The sequence below is a fragment of the Oncorhynchus gorbuscha genome, linkage group LG10 (assembly GCF_021184085.1).
Source record: "Oncorhynchus gorbuscha isolate QuinsamMale2020 ecotype Even-year linkage group LG10, OgorEven_v1.0, whole genome shotgun sequence".
NCBI lineage: Eukaryota > Metazoa > Chordata > Actinopteri > Salmoniformes > Salmonidae > Oncorhynchus > Oncorhynchus gorbuscha.
In genome coordinates this window covers 42,989,858-43,005,418 of record NC_060182.1, presented here as the reverse complement: position 1 = coordinate 43,005,418, position 15,561 = coordinate 42,989,858, and the positions used below count along the sequence as shown (strand labels likewise).

The 15,561-nt window shown below is 42.0% G+C and overlaps 1 protein-coding gene across 1 annotated transcript in view; it reads left to right on the top strand.

The window, feature by feature from the left end:
* cpne5a (copine Va) overlaps nt 1–15,561 on the top strand; it is a 119,599-nt gene that overhangs the window by 91,370 nt on the left and 12,668 nt on the right. Inside the window, exons 8-15 of the mRNA XM_046364423.1 lie at nt 6,561–6,664; nt 6,874–6,978; nt 7,333–7,374; nt 7,464–7,539; nt 8,525–8,578; nt 8,697–8,758; nt 9,044–9,090; nt 9,257–9,438. Coding sequence (XP_046220379.1) covers nt 6,561–6,664; nt 6,874–6,978; nt 7,333–7,374; nt 7,464–7,539; nt 8,525–8,578; nt 8,697–8,758; nt 9,044–9,090; nt 9,257–9,438 — 672 coding nt within the window. The remainder of the gene's footprint in view (nt 1–6,560; nt 6,665–6,873; nt 6,979–7,332; nt 7,375–7,463; nt 7,540–8,524; nt 8,579–8,696; nt 8,759–9,043; nt 9,091–9,256; nt 9,439–15,561) is intronic.

Here is a 15,561-nt window from a genome sequence, read left to right as displayed (position 1 = left end):
GGAAGGTGAGAAGACAGGCCGGCTACTAGCAAGACAACTGAAAATGCAGAACACTTCTAACGTAATCCCAGCATTTAAGAAGGGCAATAAGATGGTGACCTCATCCAAAAAGAGAAACAATGTTTCAATGTTTTCTGAATATTTATATACAGTCCTGTTCAGCGAGCCCCATAGATATGGATACTTTTCTATCTGGTATAGAATTACCTAGATTATCAGATAGCAAAGTAGAGGACCTAGACTGTACTATAAAAGAACAAGAAGTTAGTTATTTTTGAAAGCAGGGAAGTCACCTGGTCTGGATGGCCTTCTTAATGTGGATTGTAAAGATTCTTACTAAGACCCTTGCAATACGCTTAGAGAAGGCACTACCTAAGATCATACATAGTGACCAAGTAGGATTTATTATGAACAGGTAGGCTCTTACACCTCATGTGGTTAAACCACTCAAATATAGTTCCTACCGTTGCTGTCTCCTTAGCTGCTGAGAAGGCATTTGATAGGGTAGAGTGGGCTTTTCTTTTGTAAAGGGATAAGGGTCCTTTATTTAAATCCTAAAGCAACAGTTCTTACAAATGAAATGTTGTGTCCTTTTTTAAAAGTCTTTCTAGAGGCACAAGGTTTTGGGTTGCTTTCTTTCCCCTCTCCTGTTTACCATAGTTATAGAGCCTCTTGTGACAATGATAAGTACAGATACAGAAATTGGGGGTGTCCTTGGAGGAGGGAAAAAAACACAAGCTGCTTATGTATGCAGACGATATTCTACTGCTGGTCTCTTATTTTGTATTGAATCATATTCTAGTTTGTCAAGCTACAAAATGAATTGGGATAAGTCAAAAGCAATGTCAATTAATGCCATATGTTACTCTGAAAATGTTACCCCATTTAGCGTCAAATGGGTTCCTACTGGGATGAAGGATTTGGGTTCTAAATTCAAATTTGGAGGAAGTGATGGGACTAAATGTTGAGCCACTGCTAGTCAAGATTAAGACCAATATAGAAAAATGGGAAGAGAGACCTTTCTTTATGGGGAAAGATCAACGTGATTAAAATGGTTGTGGTCCCAGAATTGAATTATATCTCTGCAATGTTACCTATGAATATTCCAGACAGTTTAAAAAAAAAAAATGACATAATAACTAAACAAATACTTTTTTGTGGGACATAGTGTGCTTCTCCATTTTGTGCCCATTTGTACCTTAATACAACTAAAATTGTAGGTGTGTGTGTGTTAGTATCTTTAGGTGTGAATATGTGGGCTAATCTGTGTTTCATGTGGGGGAGAGGCAGAGAAGGGAGGCAAAAAAAAGGAAAGTGGGAGCAAATGCAGTTAGAGACCACTGTCCCAGGGCCCTATTAACTCAAAATCAGCTCCTGCATTTCAAGGAGAAGAGCAGCATTTTAAAGGGTTGGAGCTGATTGTGCAGCCAATCATGCCCTTGATTGGCCTAAGAGCCAAAGCAGGACTCAATCACGGGCTAGGAATGTGCTGGAAGGAGTCTGGCACTGCAGCAGAAAAGGTTTTCAGCCATAGCAGCACCACAGTGATGTCTATGAATTCAATTTTACAACGGCTGGGTCTAATCCTGGATGCTGATTGGTTAGAACCCCGTTCCAGCCAGTGTCTATTCCACATCTTACCATCGGCTAAGACTATGACGGTGAAATACCTATTTACTCTTCCATCTCCCTGCGCAATCCACTGTCTCATCAGACCAGCCAGGCAATCGTTACTGTAAACTGTAAAAACGCATCTCGACATGATATCCTCATTCTTTAAGACTAGCAGTTGGTTGTCACTAGCATTTGGTTTTCAACAGCAGATATCTGTGTAAACTTTGCTGTCTGTACTGTATCTCCGATATTTGCAACATTGTTTCAATATTGAAATTCGATCTCCAGTGTCCTATAGTAACAGTTGTGAACGATGGCTATTGGACCGAGTGGGAGAAACAAAATCTTCCAACACGTTGTACCAACAACAACAAAAATGACAGAAACATTGCATCACTTAATGCGTCCAACTGAATCTAACAGGCCTGAGGTTGAGCCACGCTTTGGTCTGCCACTAACAAATAAAATAAAATACAACTCTATTTGTCACATGCGGCAAATTCAACAAGTGTAGACCTTACCGTGAAATGCTTACTTACAAGCCCAACAGTGCAGTTCAAGAAGAGTTAAACAAATATTTAACAAATAAACTAAAGTAAAAAATAATAAAAAGTAACACAATAAAATAACAATAACGAGGCTATAATACTTTTTGTGGGACAAGAAAAAACCCAGGATTAATATGAAGAAGGTGTGCTCACCAAGTGATGTAGGAGGATTGGCTTTACCAGATGTTAAATTGTACAATTTACCATTTGAAATGGCTAAAGTGGCAAAGCATTGGGGTAAAGGGCATGCTGGCTTGTATTTGATAGTAATAGAATGGGAACTAAGTTATCCTTTCACCCCTGTTGATATTCAGTCACATAGTCTTACAGTGGAGAGGTCAGTTGAAACTACCAAACCCAATTGTCTTACACTTGTATTGAGTTGTGGAGAACAGTACACAACATGTACACAACATTTGGGACGGCAGGGTAGCGTAGTGGTTAGAGCGTTGGGCTAGTTCAAACCCCCATTTGAAGGTACAAATCTGAAGGTACAAATCTGTCGTTCTGCCCCTGAACTGGCAGTTAACCCACTGTTCCTAGGCTATAATTGAAAATAAGAATTTGTTCTTAACTGACTTGCCTAGTTAAATAAAGGTAAAATAAAATATGTGGAATTTCACATCTGAACAACGATGTTGCACAATCGTAGGCTACGGATAGGAAAAATGTCTGTGTGTTGCTCAATATGCCTCAGCTAGCCCTGTTGTTCCACCTCCCGCACATGGGGTGACCTCACCTGGTTTAAATTGGTGTCTCTAGAGATTAAACCTCTCTCATCGTCACTCAATGCCTAGGTTTACCTCCACTGTACTCACATCCTACCATACCCTTGTTTGTACATTATGCCATGAATCTATTCTTCCGCACCCAGAAACCTACCCCTTTTACTCTCTGTTCCAAACGCACTAGACCACCAGTTCTTATAGCCTTTAGCCGTACCCTTATCCTACTCCTCCTCTGTTCCTCTGGCGATGTAGATGTTAATCCAGGCCCTGCAGCGCCTAGCTCCACTCCCATTCCCCAGGCACTCTCATTTGTTGACTTCTGTAACCGTAAAAGCCTTGGTTTCATGCATGTTAACATTAAAAGCCTCCTCCCTAAGTTATTTTTTGTTACTGCTTTAGCACATTCTGCCAACCCAGATGTCCTAGCCGTGTCTGAATGGCCACCAAAAATCCTGAAATTTCCATCCCTAACTGTAACATTTTCCGACAAGATAGATGTCAATGGCGTGCGTACTGGGAGCGAAGTCAGGAGAGCAGGACGTCAACATAGACACGTAACACATAACACCATATGTGAATTGATTGCCCACCATCTATCTTCAGAATTCGTAATGTTAGGTGACTTAAACTGGGACATGCTTAACACCCCGGCCGTCCTACAATCTAAGCCCTCAATCTCACACAAATGATCAATGAACCTACCAGGTACAACCCCAAATCCGTAAACATGGGCACATTCATAGATATTATCCTAACCAACCTGCACTCTAAATACACCTCTACTGTCTTCAACCAAGATCTCAGCAATCACTGTCTCATTGCCTGCATCCGTAATGGGTCTGCGGTCAAACGACCAACCCTCATCACTGTCAAATGCTCCCCAAAACACTTCAGCGAGCAGGCCTTTCCAATCGACCTGGCCCGGGTATCCTGGAAGGATATTGACCTCATTCCGTCAGTAGAGGATGCCTGGTTATTCTTTAAAAGTGCTTTCCTCACCATCTTAAATAAGCATGCCCCATTCAAAAAATGTAGAACCAGGAACAGATGTAGCCCTTGGTTCACTCCAGACCTGACAGCCCTTGACTAGCACCAAAACATCCCGTGGCGTACTGCATTAGCATTGAATAGCCCCCGCAATATGCAACTTTTCGGGGAAGTTGGGACAGTAAAAGCTAGCTTTTTCAAACAGAAATGTGCATCCAAAACGTTCTGGGACACTGTTAAGTCCATGAAGAATAAGAGGACCTTCTCCCAGCTGCCCACTGCAATAAGGCTAGGAAACACTGTCACCACCAATAAATCCACTATAATTGAGAATTTTAATAAGCATTTTTCTAGGGCTGGCCATGCTTTCCACCTAGCTACCCCTACCCCGGGCAACAGCTCTGCACGCCCCACATCAACTTGCCCAAGCCTCCCCATTTCTCCTTCATGCAAATCCAGATAGCTGATGTTCTGAAAGAGCTGCAAAATCTGGACCCCTACAAATCAGCTGGGCTAGATAATCTGGACCCTCTCTTTCTAAAATGATCTGCCGCAATTGTTGCAACCCCTATTATAACCTGTTCAACCTCTCTTTCGTATCGTCTGAGATGCCCAAAGATTGGAAAGCTGCCACGGTCACCCACCTCTTCAAATGGGGAGACACTATAGACCCAAACTGTTACAGACCTATATCTATCCTACCCTGCCTTTCTAAGGTCTTTGAAAGCCAAGTTAACAAACGGATCACCGACCATTTTGAATCCCACCGTACCTTCTCCGCTATGCAATCTGGTCATGGGTGCACCTCAGCCACGCTCAAGGGCCTAAACCATATTATAACCGCCATCGATAAAAGACAATACTGTGCAGCTGTATTCATCGACCTGGCCAAGGCTTTTGACTCTGTCAATCACCACGTTCTTATCAGCAGACTCAACAGCCTTGGTTTCTCACATGCCTGGTTCACGAAATACTTCTCAGACAGAGTTCAGTGTGTTAAATCGGAGGGGCCTGTTGTCCGGACCTCTGGCAGACTCTATGAGGGTGCCACAGGGTTCAATTCTCAGGCAGACTCTTTTATTTGTATACATCAATGATGTCACTCTTGCTGCTGGTGATTCTCTGATCCACATCTACGCAGACGACACCATTCTGTATACTTCTGGCCCTTCTTTGGACACTGTGTTAACTAACCTCCAGACGGGCTTCAATACCTACAACTCTCCTTCCGTGGCCTCAAACTGCTCTTAAATGCAAGTAAAACTAAATGCATGCTCTTCAACCGATCGCTGCCCGCACCTGCCCGCCCATCTAGCATCACTACTCTGGACGGTTCTGACTTAGAATATGTGGACAACTACAAATACCTAGGTGTCTGGTTAGACTGTAAACTCTCCTTCCAGACTCACATTAAGCATCTCCAATCCAAAATTAAATTAAGAATCGGCTTCCTATTTCGCAACAAAGCATCCTTCACTCATGCTGCCAAACATACCCTCGTAAAACTGACTATTCTACCGATTCTCAACTTCGGCAATGTCATTTAAAAAATAGCCTCTAACACTCTACTCAGCAAATTGAATGCAGCCTATCACAGTGCCATCTGTTTTGTCACCAAAGCCCCATATACTTCCCATCACTGCGACCTGTATGCTCTCATTGGCTGGCCCTCGCTTCATATTCGTCGCCAAACCCACTGGCTCCAGGTCATCTATAAGTCTTTGCTAGGTAAATCCCCACCTTATCTCAGCTCACTGGTCACCATAGCAGCACCCACCCATAGCACCCTCTCCAGCATGTATATTTCACTGGTCACCCCCCAAAGCCAATTCCTCCTTTCTCCACTGAAGCTGGAGACTCATATCTCCCTCAATAACTTTAAGCATCAGCTGTCAGAGCAGCTTACAGATAAATGCATCTGTACATAACCCACCTGTAAATATCCCATCCAACTACCTCAACCCCATATTGTTTTTTTTTCTTTCTCCTTTGCACCCCAGTATCTCTACTTGCACATTCATCTTCTGCACATCTATCACTCCAGTGTTTATTGCTAAATTGCAATTACTTACCCACTGCTGTCATGTTTGTCATTTATTATCTTGTCTTGTCCCTGTGCTCCCCATTCTATTCGTTTCCCTCTGCTGGTCTTATTAGGTTCTTTCCCTCTTTCTATCCTTCTCTCTCCCCCTCCCTCTCTCACTCTCTCGCTCTCTCTTCTCTCTATCGTTCCGTTCCTGCTCCCAGCTGTTCCTATTCCCCTAATCATCATTTAGTCTTCCCACACCTGTTCCCGATCCTTTCCCCTGATTAGAGTCCCTATTTATTCCTTTGTGTTCCGTTCCTGTCCCGTCGGTTCCTTGTTTTGTATTCACCATGCTGTGATTGTGTTTCGCCCTGTCCTGTCGTGTTTTTTTGCCTTCATCAGATGCTGCGTGTGAGCAGGTGTCTCTGTCTACTACGGCCTGTGCCTACCCGAAGCGACCTGCAGTCTGTGGCCGCTTCTCTTGTCATTCCCCTCTACAGACTAGAGGATTTCTGTTATTCCCTGTTTGGACTTGAATAAACTCTGTTTCTGTTAAGTCGCTTTTGGGTCCTCTATCACCCGCATGACAACTGCGGCCTATTTATTGCCTTACCTCCCTAATCTTACCTCAAGTTATCTGTTGATGTTCCTCTCTAGGACATTGCTACCATGCAGCTGTGTGCCAACAAGCTGGACAAGAAGGACTTTTTTGGGAAGTCTGACCCCTTCCTGGTCTTCTACCGAAGTAACGAAGATGGAACGTGAGTGTACCTGCCGAGGGAACATCCAATGTCTAGTTCCATCTGTGTTTTCGATGTTCTACCACAGTTTGTCATGTACTTGGACTGAGTATCTAGCTCTCAGTATCCCATGTTCTTGGGATTCTCTCAATGCTTGTGATATTTCCTAGTTTCACATGTACGTACGTTGTGAGTTCCTCTCTGTAACTTTCTCTACTACTCTGTTCCAGGTTCACTATCTGTCATAAGACGGAGGTGGTTAAGAACACCCTGAACCCTGTTTGGCAGCCCTTCACCATCGCAGTGAGGGCCCTGTGTAACGGGGACTATGACAGGTTAGAGAAAGACACTGTCTGGGGAGAGCCAATGGGGAACCTTTACAGCAGGGTCTCCCAAACTCTGTCCTGGGGCATTCAGAATAATGCCAGCAGTCGGCCGTGGTGTCCCAGGGGCCAGCACTGGTGTTATTGGAATTGACTCAGAGGATTTAACACTATATCTCACATCGATCAATGTCAACGATGCTGACAGAGTCTCTGTGAGTCAGTGTGTACTGTTGACAGGATATTAGCCTACCTCTCTTGGACATGTATCAGCATGACACTTTTTCCTTAGAGTAAGTAGGTCTGTGGTGGTTGTGTCTAAGGTCATGTTGAACAAATTAATTGTTTTTTCCGCTTCCCTACTAGAACGGTTAAAGTGGATGTCTATGACTGGGACAGAGATGGAAGGTAATTTTTTGTGCTCTTTTTGATGAACACATGAATGTCTGTAAGGCTTTGTGAATATGTGTCAGACCTTCAGCTATTCTTCCCTTCAGCCATGATTTCATCGGTGAGTTCACCACAAGTTACAGAGATTTCTCGCGTGGACAAAACCAGTTTAATGTCTATGAGGTGAGCTACAAATGTTTGTGTATTTTCAGAAGCATATACACTGAGTATACCAAACATTAGGAACACCTTCCCAATATTGAGTTGCACCCCCCTTTTGCCCTTAAAACAGCCTCAATTCGTCGGGGCATGGACTCTAGAAGGTGTCGAAAGCGTTCCACAGGGATGCTGGCTGATGTTGATTCCAATGCTTGGTAGACCAATGGTTGGTAGACCATTCTTGATACACACAGGAGTACCCCGTTCAAAGGCACTTATAATATAATAATAATATATGCCATTTAGCAGACGCTTTTATCCAAAGCGACTTACAGTCATGTGTGCATACATTCTACGTATGGGTGGTCCCAGGAATCGAACCCACTACCCTGGCGTTACAAGCGCCATGCTCTACCCACTTAATTACAGTATTTTATCACGCTCTGAATGGCACACATGCACAATTGTCTCAAAGATTAAAATCCTTCTTTAACCTCTCCTCAACTTTATCTATACCGATTGAAATGGATTTAACAAGTGACATCAATAAGGGATCATAGTTTCACCTGGATTCACCTAGTCAGTCTATTTCATGTTTTGTATACTCAGTGTACATACACTACCTTTCAAAACGTTTGAGGTCACTTAGAAGGAAGATTTTGAAGGAAAATTACTTTTTGTCCATTAAAATAACATAACATTTAGCAGAAATACAGTGTAGGCATTGTTAATGTTGTAAATGACTATTGTAGCTGGAAACGGCAGATTTTTTATGGAATATCTACATAGGCGTACAGAGGCCCATTATCAGCAACCACCACCGTTCCAATTTCATGTTTTCAATTTTCATTACTATTACCAGGCATATCCTTTCAGTTGTCAAGTACCTTGAATAGATATGCACATCCACATTATGCACAATACTTACCACAAGCATCTTCAGTTCACATTGCTTTAATAATTTGCAGTAATCGTTTTCTTATCCATTCGTTTATTTACCACAAACCAGGTTTTAAATGCAAAAAAGAAGGGCAAGAAAAAGAAATACATCAACTCTGGCACGGTAAGTACCTTCCTCATATCTGCCTGTCAGCTTCACCATTGTATTGATTTATAGGGGTAATTATTGTTATCATACTATCCTTCTCCCCATCCCCCCCCACCCTCACTACGATCATCAGGTAACACTGCTGTCCTTCAAAGTGGAGTCAGAGTATACGTTTGTGGATTTCATCCGAGGCGGGTGAGTTGAATGTTAATTAGCCCAGTGTTAATTCGGTCCATCGTTATGTGGATAAACAGCTTGAGAACCCCCCCAGACAAAAGGTCTTGGACATGGAGCAGTGTGAATGTGATGCAAATAACTCCATCTAACCAGTTAGTCAATTTGGCCCATAGGACCAGGGCCAGAGTAATAGAACTACTCAATAAACTATTGATCAACGTAATGGTTAAAGAGATTTGGTCCTCTCAGACGCCAGTATTCTAATTTGGATCAAGTTTATCTATTTTATGTCCTTCCCACCAGGACACAACTCAACTTCACAGTAGCCATCGACTTCACTGCTTCTAATGGTAAGTCTGGAGCTTAGGGCTGTCATAGGCCATATCAAAAATACATTTATGCACATATTATATAACACAGTGGAAAAGGTCACGACAGGAATCAGCAGTGAGTGGACATTCATTTATATTCATTTCAGTTGTGTCTCTATGTGTGTTTGTCTGTGCTCTCTGACAGGTAATCCGTCTCAGCCCACTTCCCTCCACTACATGAACCCGTACCAGATGAATGCCTACGCCATGGCACTCAAAGCTGTGGGGGAGATCATCCAGGACTACGACAGTGACAAGCTTTTCCCAGCCTATGGCTTCGGAGCCAAGCTGCCCCCCGACGGAAAGATCTCCCACGCCTTCCCTCTGGTAAGACACACACACACACACAAACACTGCTACTAGACACACTCAGATAGATCCAAATCCAGAAGTGCATACACTTGTTTTGTATCAGATTGGAGTAAGAAACCTCCAGCTACATTTCAGATTCTTTCTCATGGTGTGCTTCTCTATTTTGTGCCCATTTGTACCTTTAATACAACTAAAGTTGTAGGTGTATGTGTGTTAGTATCTTTAGGTGTGAATATGTGGGTTAATCTGTGTTTCATGTGGGGGAGAGGCAGAGAAGGGAGGCAAAAAAAGGAAAGTGGGAGCAAATGCAGTTAGAGACCACTGTCCCAGGGCCCTATTAACTCAAAATCAGCTCCTGCATTTCAAGGAGAAGAGCAGCATTTTAAAGGGTTGGGGCTGATTGTGCAGCCAATCATGCCCTTGATTGGCCTAAGAGCCAAAGCAGGACTCAATCACGGGATAGGAATGTGCTGGAAGGATTTTGGCATTGCGGCAGAAGAGTTCTTTAGCCATAGCAGAACCACAGTGAAGTCTATGAATTCAATTATACAATGGCTGGGTCTAATCCTGGATGCTGATTGGTTATAACCATGTTCCAGCCAGTGTCTATTCTACCTCTTACCATCGGCTAAGGCTATGATGGCGAAACACCTATTTACTCTTCCATCTCACTGCGCAATACACTGTCTCATCAGACCAGCAGTGGTGAACGATGGCTATTGGACCTAGTGGGAGAAACAAAATCTTCCAACACGTTGTACCAACAACAACAAAAATGACAACTGTCCAACTGAATCTAACAGGCCTGAGGTTGAGCCACGCTTTGGTCTGCCACTAACAAATCAAATCAAACTTTATTTGCCACATGCGCCGAATTCAACAAGTATAGACCTTACCGTGAAATGCTGAATTCAACAAGTATAGACCTTACCGTGAAATGCTGAATTCAACAAGTATAGACCTTACCGTGAAATGCTGAATTCAACAAGTATAGACCTTACCGTGAAATGCTGAATTCAACAAGTATAGACCTTACCGTGAAATGCTTACTTACAAGACCTTAATCAACAGTGCAGATCAAGAAAAGTTCAAAAACAAAATGTATCAAATAAACTAAAGTAAAAAATGAGAAAAAGTAACACAATAAAATAACAATAACAAGGCTATATACAGGGAGTACCGGTACCGAGTCGATGTGCGGGGGTACATGTTAGTCAAGGTAACTTGAACATGTAGGTAGGGGTGAAGTGACTATGCATAGATAATAAACAGAGAGTTGCAGCAGTGTACAAAAAATGGGGGGGTATTCATGTAAATAGTCCGGTGGCCATTTGATGAATTGTTCAGCAGTCTTATGGCATGGGGTACAAGCTGTCATGGAGCCTTTTGGTCCTTTTGGCACCACTTTCCGTGCGGTATCAGAGAAAACAGTCTATGACTTGGGTGACTGGAGTCTCTGACAATTTTTTAGTCTTTCCCCTGACACCGCCAATTATATAGGTCCTGGGTGGCAGGAAGCTTGACCCCAGTGATGTGCTGGGCAGCATGCACTACCCTCTGTTTGGACCATGATAGTTCGTTGGTGATGTGGACACCAAGGAACTTCAACCTCTGATGCTAAATGGGGTAACATTTCCAGAGTAACATATGGCATTAATTGACATTGCTTTCGACTTATCCCAATTCATTTTGTAGCTTGACAAACTAGAATATGATTCAATACAAAATAAGAGACCAGCAGTAGAATATCGTCTGCATACATAAGCAGCTTGTGTTTTTTTCCCTCCTCCAAGGACACCCCCAATTTCTGTATCTGTACTTATCATTGTCACAAGAGACTCTATAACTATGGTAAACAGGAGAGGGGAAAGAAAGCAACCCAAAACCTTGTGCCTCTAGAAATACTTTTAAAAAAGGACACAACATTTCATTTGTAAGAACTGTTACTTTAGGATTTAAATAAAGGACCCTTATCCCTTTACAAAAGAAAAGCCCACTCTACCCTATCAAATGCCTTCTCAGCAGCTAAGGAGACAGCAACGGTAGGAACTATATTTGAGTGGTTTAACCACATGAGGTGTAAGAGCCTACCTGTTCATAATAAATCCTACTTGGTCACTATGTATGATCTTAGGTAGTGCCTTCTCTAAGCGTATTGCAAGGGTCTTAGTAAGAATCTTTACAATCCACATTAAGAAGGCCATCCAGACCAGGTGACTTCCCTGCTTTCAAAAATAACTAACTTCCTGTTATTTTATAGTACAGTCTAGGTCCTCTACTTTGCTATCTGATAATCTAGGTAATTCTATACCAGATAGAAAAGTATCCATATCTATGGGGCTCGCTGAACAGGACTGTACTGTATATAAATATTCAGAAAACATTGAAACATTGTTTCTCTTTTTGGATGAAGTCACCATTTTATTGCCCTTCTTAAATGCTGGGATTACGTTAGAAGTGTTCTGCATTTTCAGTTGTCTTGCTAGTAGCCGGCCTGTCTTCTCACCTTCCTCATAAAAACTGGTTCTAAAGCCTAAACAGTGCATATTCTCTCCTTTTGTTATACATTTTGTGCAACTGACATTTCAGTTTGCAGGCAGTTTGAAACGTGCTATCTGTGCAATGTATTGCCAAATCCCTTTTTGCTGCTTCAGCCCCATACCTCATCTTTTTGGACGCATATGCTATTCATTTCCCTCTAGTATGATTTAGAGGTTTCCCATACTGTGGAAACCCTTTCAGGTGAGCCTACGTTGATCTCAAAAAAAGGATCTAAGATCATGTGCTAGTGATTGGCTAAATATCTAATCTTGCAATGGTGTTGAGTCTAAATCTACCCTTCCGTACATTTTCAGAGTTTATAGCAACATGTAACTCCACTATAGCATGATCTGTGAGGGAGATGGGCCCAATCTTGCAATCAATCACATTATTAAACATGAAATTAGATACCAAGAATACATCTATTCTGGAGTGTGTCTTATGACAGTGGGAGAAAAAAAGTAAAAAAAAAAAAAAAAAGTATTCTCTATCATTAGGATGGACTAATCTCCATATGTCTGTAAATCCCATATCTTCTGATAGCATATGTATTGCAAGTCTATCTTTTGGCATGGAGTTACCTCTACATTTACTTCTATCAATCACATTGTCCATCACTTGGTTGATGTCTCCAGGAAGGATGATCTGCCCCTCCATATTTCCCAGTATAACATTGACCTCATGAACAAAATGTGGTTCCTCCTTTTTGGGAGCATATATATTGCATAACACTACCTTAATCCCATTTATAAGAGCCTCAATGCAGATAAGCCTGTCAGACTCATCAGAGTGTTGCTTCAAAATTACAAAATGAAGTATTTTCCTTATCAGAATAATCACCCAATTTAGTTTGGAATTAAATGAGCTATGATAAACTTCTGCAACCTCCTCCAAATTTCAGTGCCTCTATATGTTAAATGTGATTCCTGTATGAACATAATATCTGCCAGTTTTGATTATAAATATGTCAAAATCTTTTTTCTATTCACTTGGTTATCACAACTATTTACAGTATTTTCCAAGTATCCATATTTGCTCTGAGAAGTTATAGCCTGTGAGCATGAAGTGCCCCTTTTAACACGTTACAACTCTAATGAACATCATTATATAAAATTGCACAATATATGCTTCTGCTGTAGAAAAAAAACACTGTAAATAAACATGGAAAACCAATCCCGAAATAAAACAAAGCAACATAACGTCGCTTCTCGATTAATCAATCATCACAGAACTGTCTTTGATGCTGCAGAAGATAACCTGCAGTCTCAACTAAACATGTTTTTTTATTTAACTAGGCAAGTCAGTTAAGAACAAATTCCTATATTAACATGACGGCCTACCCCAGTCAAACCCAGACGACGCTGTTTTCAAGTTTCGTTTTTGCATCTTTTACTTTCGGTTTTGTACACCAGTTTCAAACAGCTGAAAATACAATACTTTTGGTTATTGAAAATATATTTCTCTCAGGGGTGCAACTTTGGTTTTAGAAGTGGGGGGACATGATTATGTCAGATAAACACTCCAAACAGCCTACCTGACCGCTAGGAGTCGTCCGCATGTTCCTAAACTCCAAGCGGGCTGTCAAGGAGTGGCTTCTGTCTGGCCACTCTACAATAAAGGCCCGATTGGAGGAGTGCTGCAGGGATGGTTGTCCAACTGGAAGGTTCTCCCATTTCCACAGAGGAACCCTGGAGCTCTGTCAGAGTGACCATCAGGTTCTTGTTCACCTCCCTGGCCAAGGCCCTTCCCTTGCTCAGTTTGGTCAGGCAGCCAGCTCTGGAAAGAGTCTTGGTGTTTCCAAACTTCTTCCATGTAAGAATGATACCCTTCCCCAGATCTGTGCCACTACACAATCCTGCACAATCCTACAGACAATTCCTTCCACCTCAGGGCTTTGTTTTGCTCTGTGGGACTGTGGGACCTTATATAGACAGGTCTGTGTCTTTCTAAATCATGTCCAATCAATTTAATTTACTTCAAGTTGTAGAAACATCTCAAGGATGATCAATGGGAACAGGATGCACCTGAGCTCAATTTCGAGTCTCACAGAGAAGGATCTGAATACTTAAAAAAAAAAAAGCAAAATATTCTTAAAACCTGGTTTTCACTTTGTGTTTAGATTGATGAGGAACATATATACTCTACCATTCAAAAGTTTGGGGTTACTTAGAAATGTCCTTGTTTTCCATGAAAAAAATCAATGAAATGAGTTGCAAAATGAATAGGAAATATAGTCAAGACATTGACAAGGTTATAAATAATGATTTTTATTGAAATAACAATTATGTCTTTCAAACTTCGCTTTCGTCAAAGAATCCTCCATTTGCAGCAATTACAGCCTTGCCGACCGTTGGCATTCTAGTTGTCAATTTATTGAGGTAATCTGAAGAGATTTCATCCCATGCTTCCTGAAGCACCTCCCACAGGTTGGATTGGCTTGATGTGCACTTCTTATGTATCATACGGTCAAGCTGCTCCCACAACAGCTCAATAGGGTTGAGATCCGGTGACTGTGCTGGCCACTCCATTATAGACAGAATACCAGCTGACTGCTTCTTCCCTAAATAGTTATTGCATAGTTTGGAGCTGTGCTTTGGATCATTGTCCTTCTGTAAAAGGAAATGGGCTCCAATTAAGCGCCGTCCACAGTGTATGGCATGGTGTTACAAAATGGTGTTACAATGGTGTTACAAAATGGTGTTACAGTGTATGGCATGTATGGCATGGTGTTACAAAATGGCTGATAGCCAAGATCCCTTTTACCCTGTACAAATATCCCACTTTACCACCACCAAAGCACCCGCAGACCATCACATTGCCTCCACCATGCTTGACAAGCACTCCTCCAGCATCTTTTCATTTGAGGTATGGCTTTTTCTTTGCAACTCTGTCTAGAAGGCCAGCATCCTGGAGTCGCCTCTTCACTGTTGACGTTGAGACTGGTGTTTGGCAGGTACTATTTAATGAAGCTGCCTGTTGAGGGCGTCTGTTTCTCAAACTAGACACTCTAATGTACTTGTCCTTTAGCTCAGTTGTGCACTGGGGCCTCCCACTCCTCTTTTTATTCTGGTTAGAGCCAGTTTGCGCTGTTCTGTGAAGGCAGAAGTACATAGCGTTGTACCAGATCTTCAGTTTCTTGGCAATTTCTCGTATGAAATAGCCTTAATTTCTCAGAACAAGAATAGACTGATGAGATTCAGAAGAAATGTCTTTGTTTCTGGACATTTTGAGTCTGTAATCGAACCCACAAATGTTGATGCTCCAGATACTCAGCTAGTCTAAAGAAGGCCAGTTGTATTGCTTCTTTAATCAGAACAGCAGTTTTCAACTGTGCTAAAATAATTGAAAAAGGGTTTTCTAATGATCCTGTAATGTTTTGTCTTATATTGTCTTGTCATTTTGCTTTTCCCTCTGTTCGTTTTCCCCCTGCTGGTCTTTTTAGGTTCGTTCCCCTTTTTCTCTCTCCCTTCCTCTCTCTCTTCTCTCTATCGTTCCGTTCCTGCTCCCAGCTGTTCCTATTCCCCTAATCAATCATTTAGTCTTCCCACACCTGTTCCCTATCTTTTCCCTGATTAGAGTCCCTATTTCTCCCCTTGT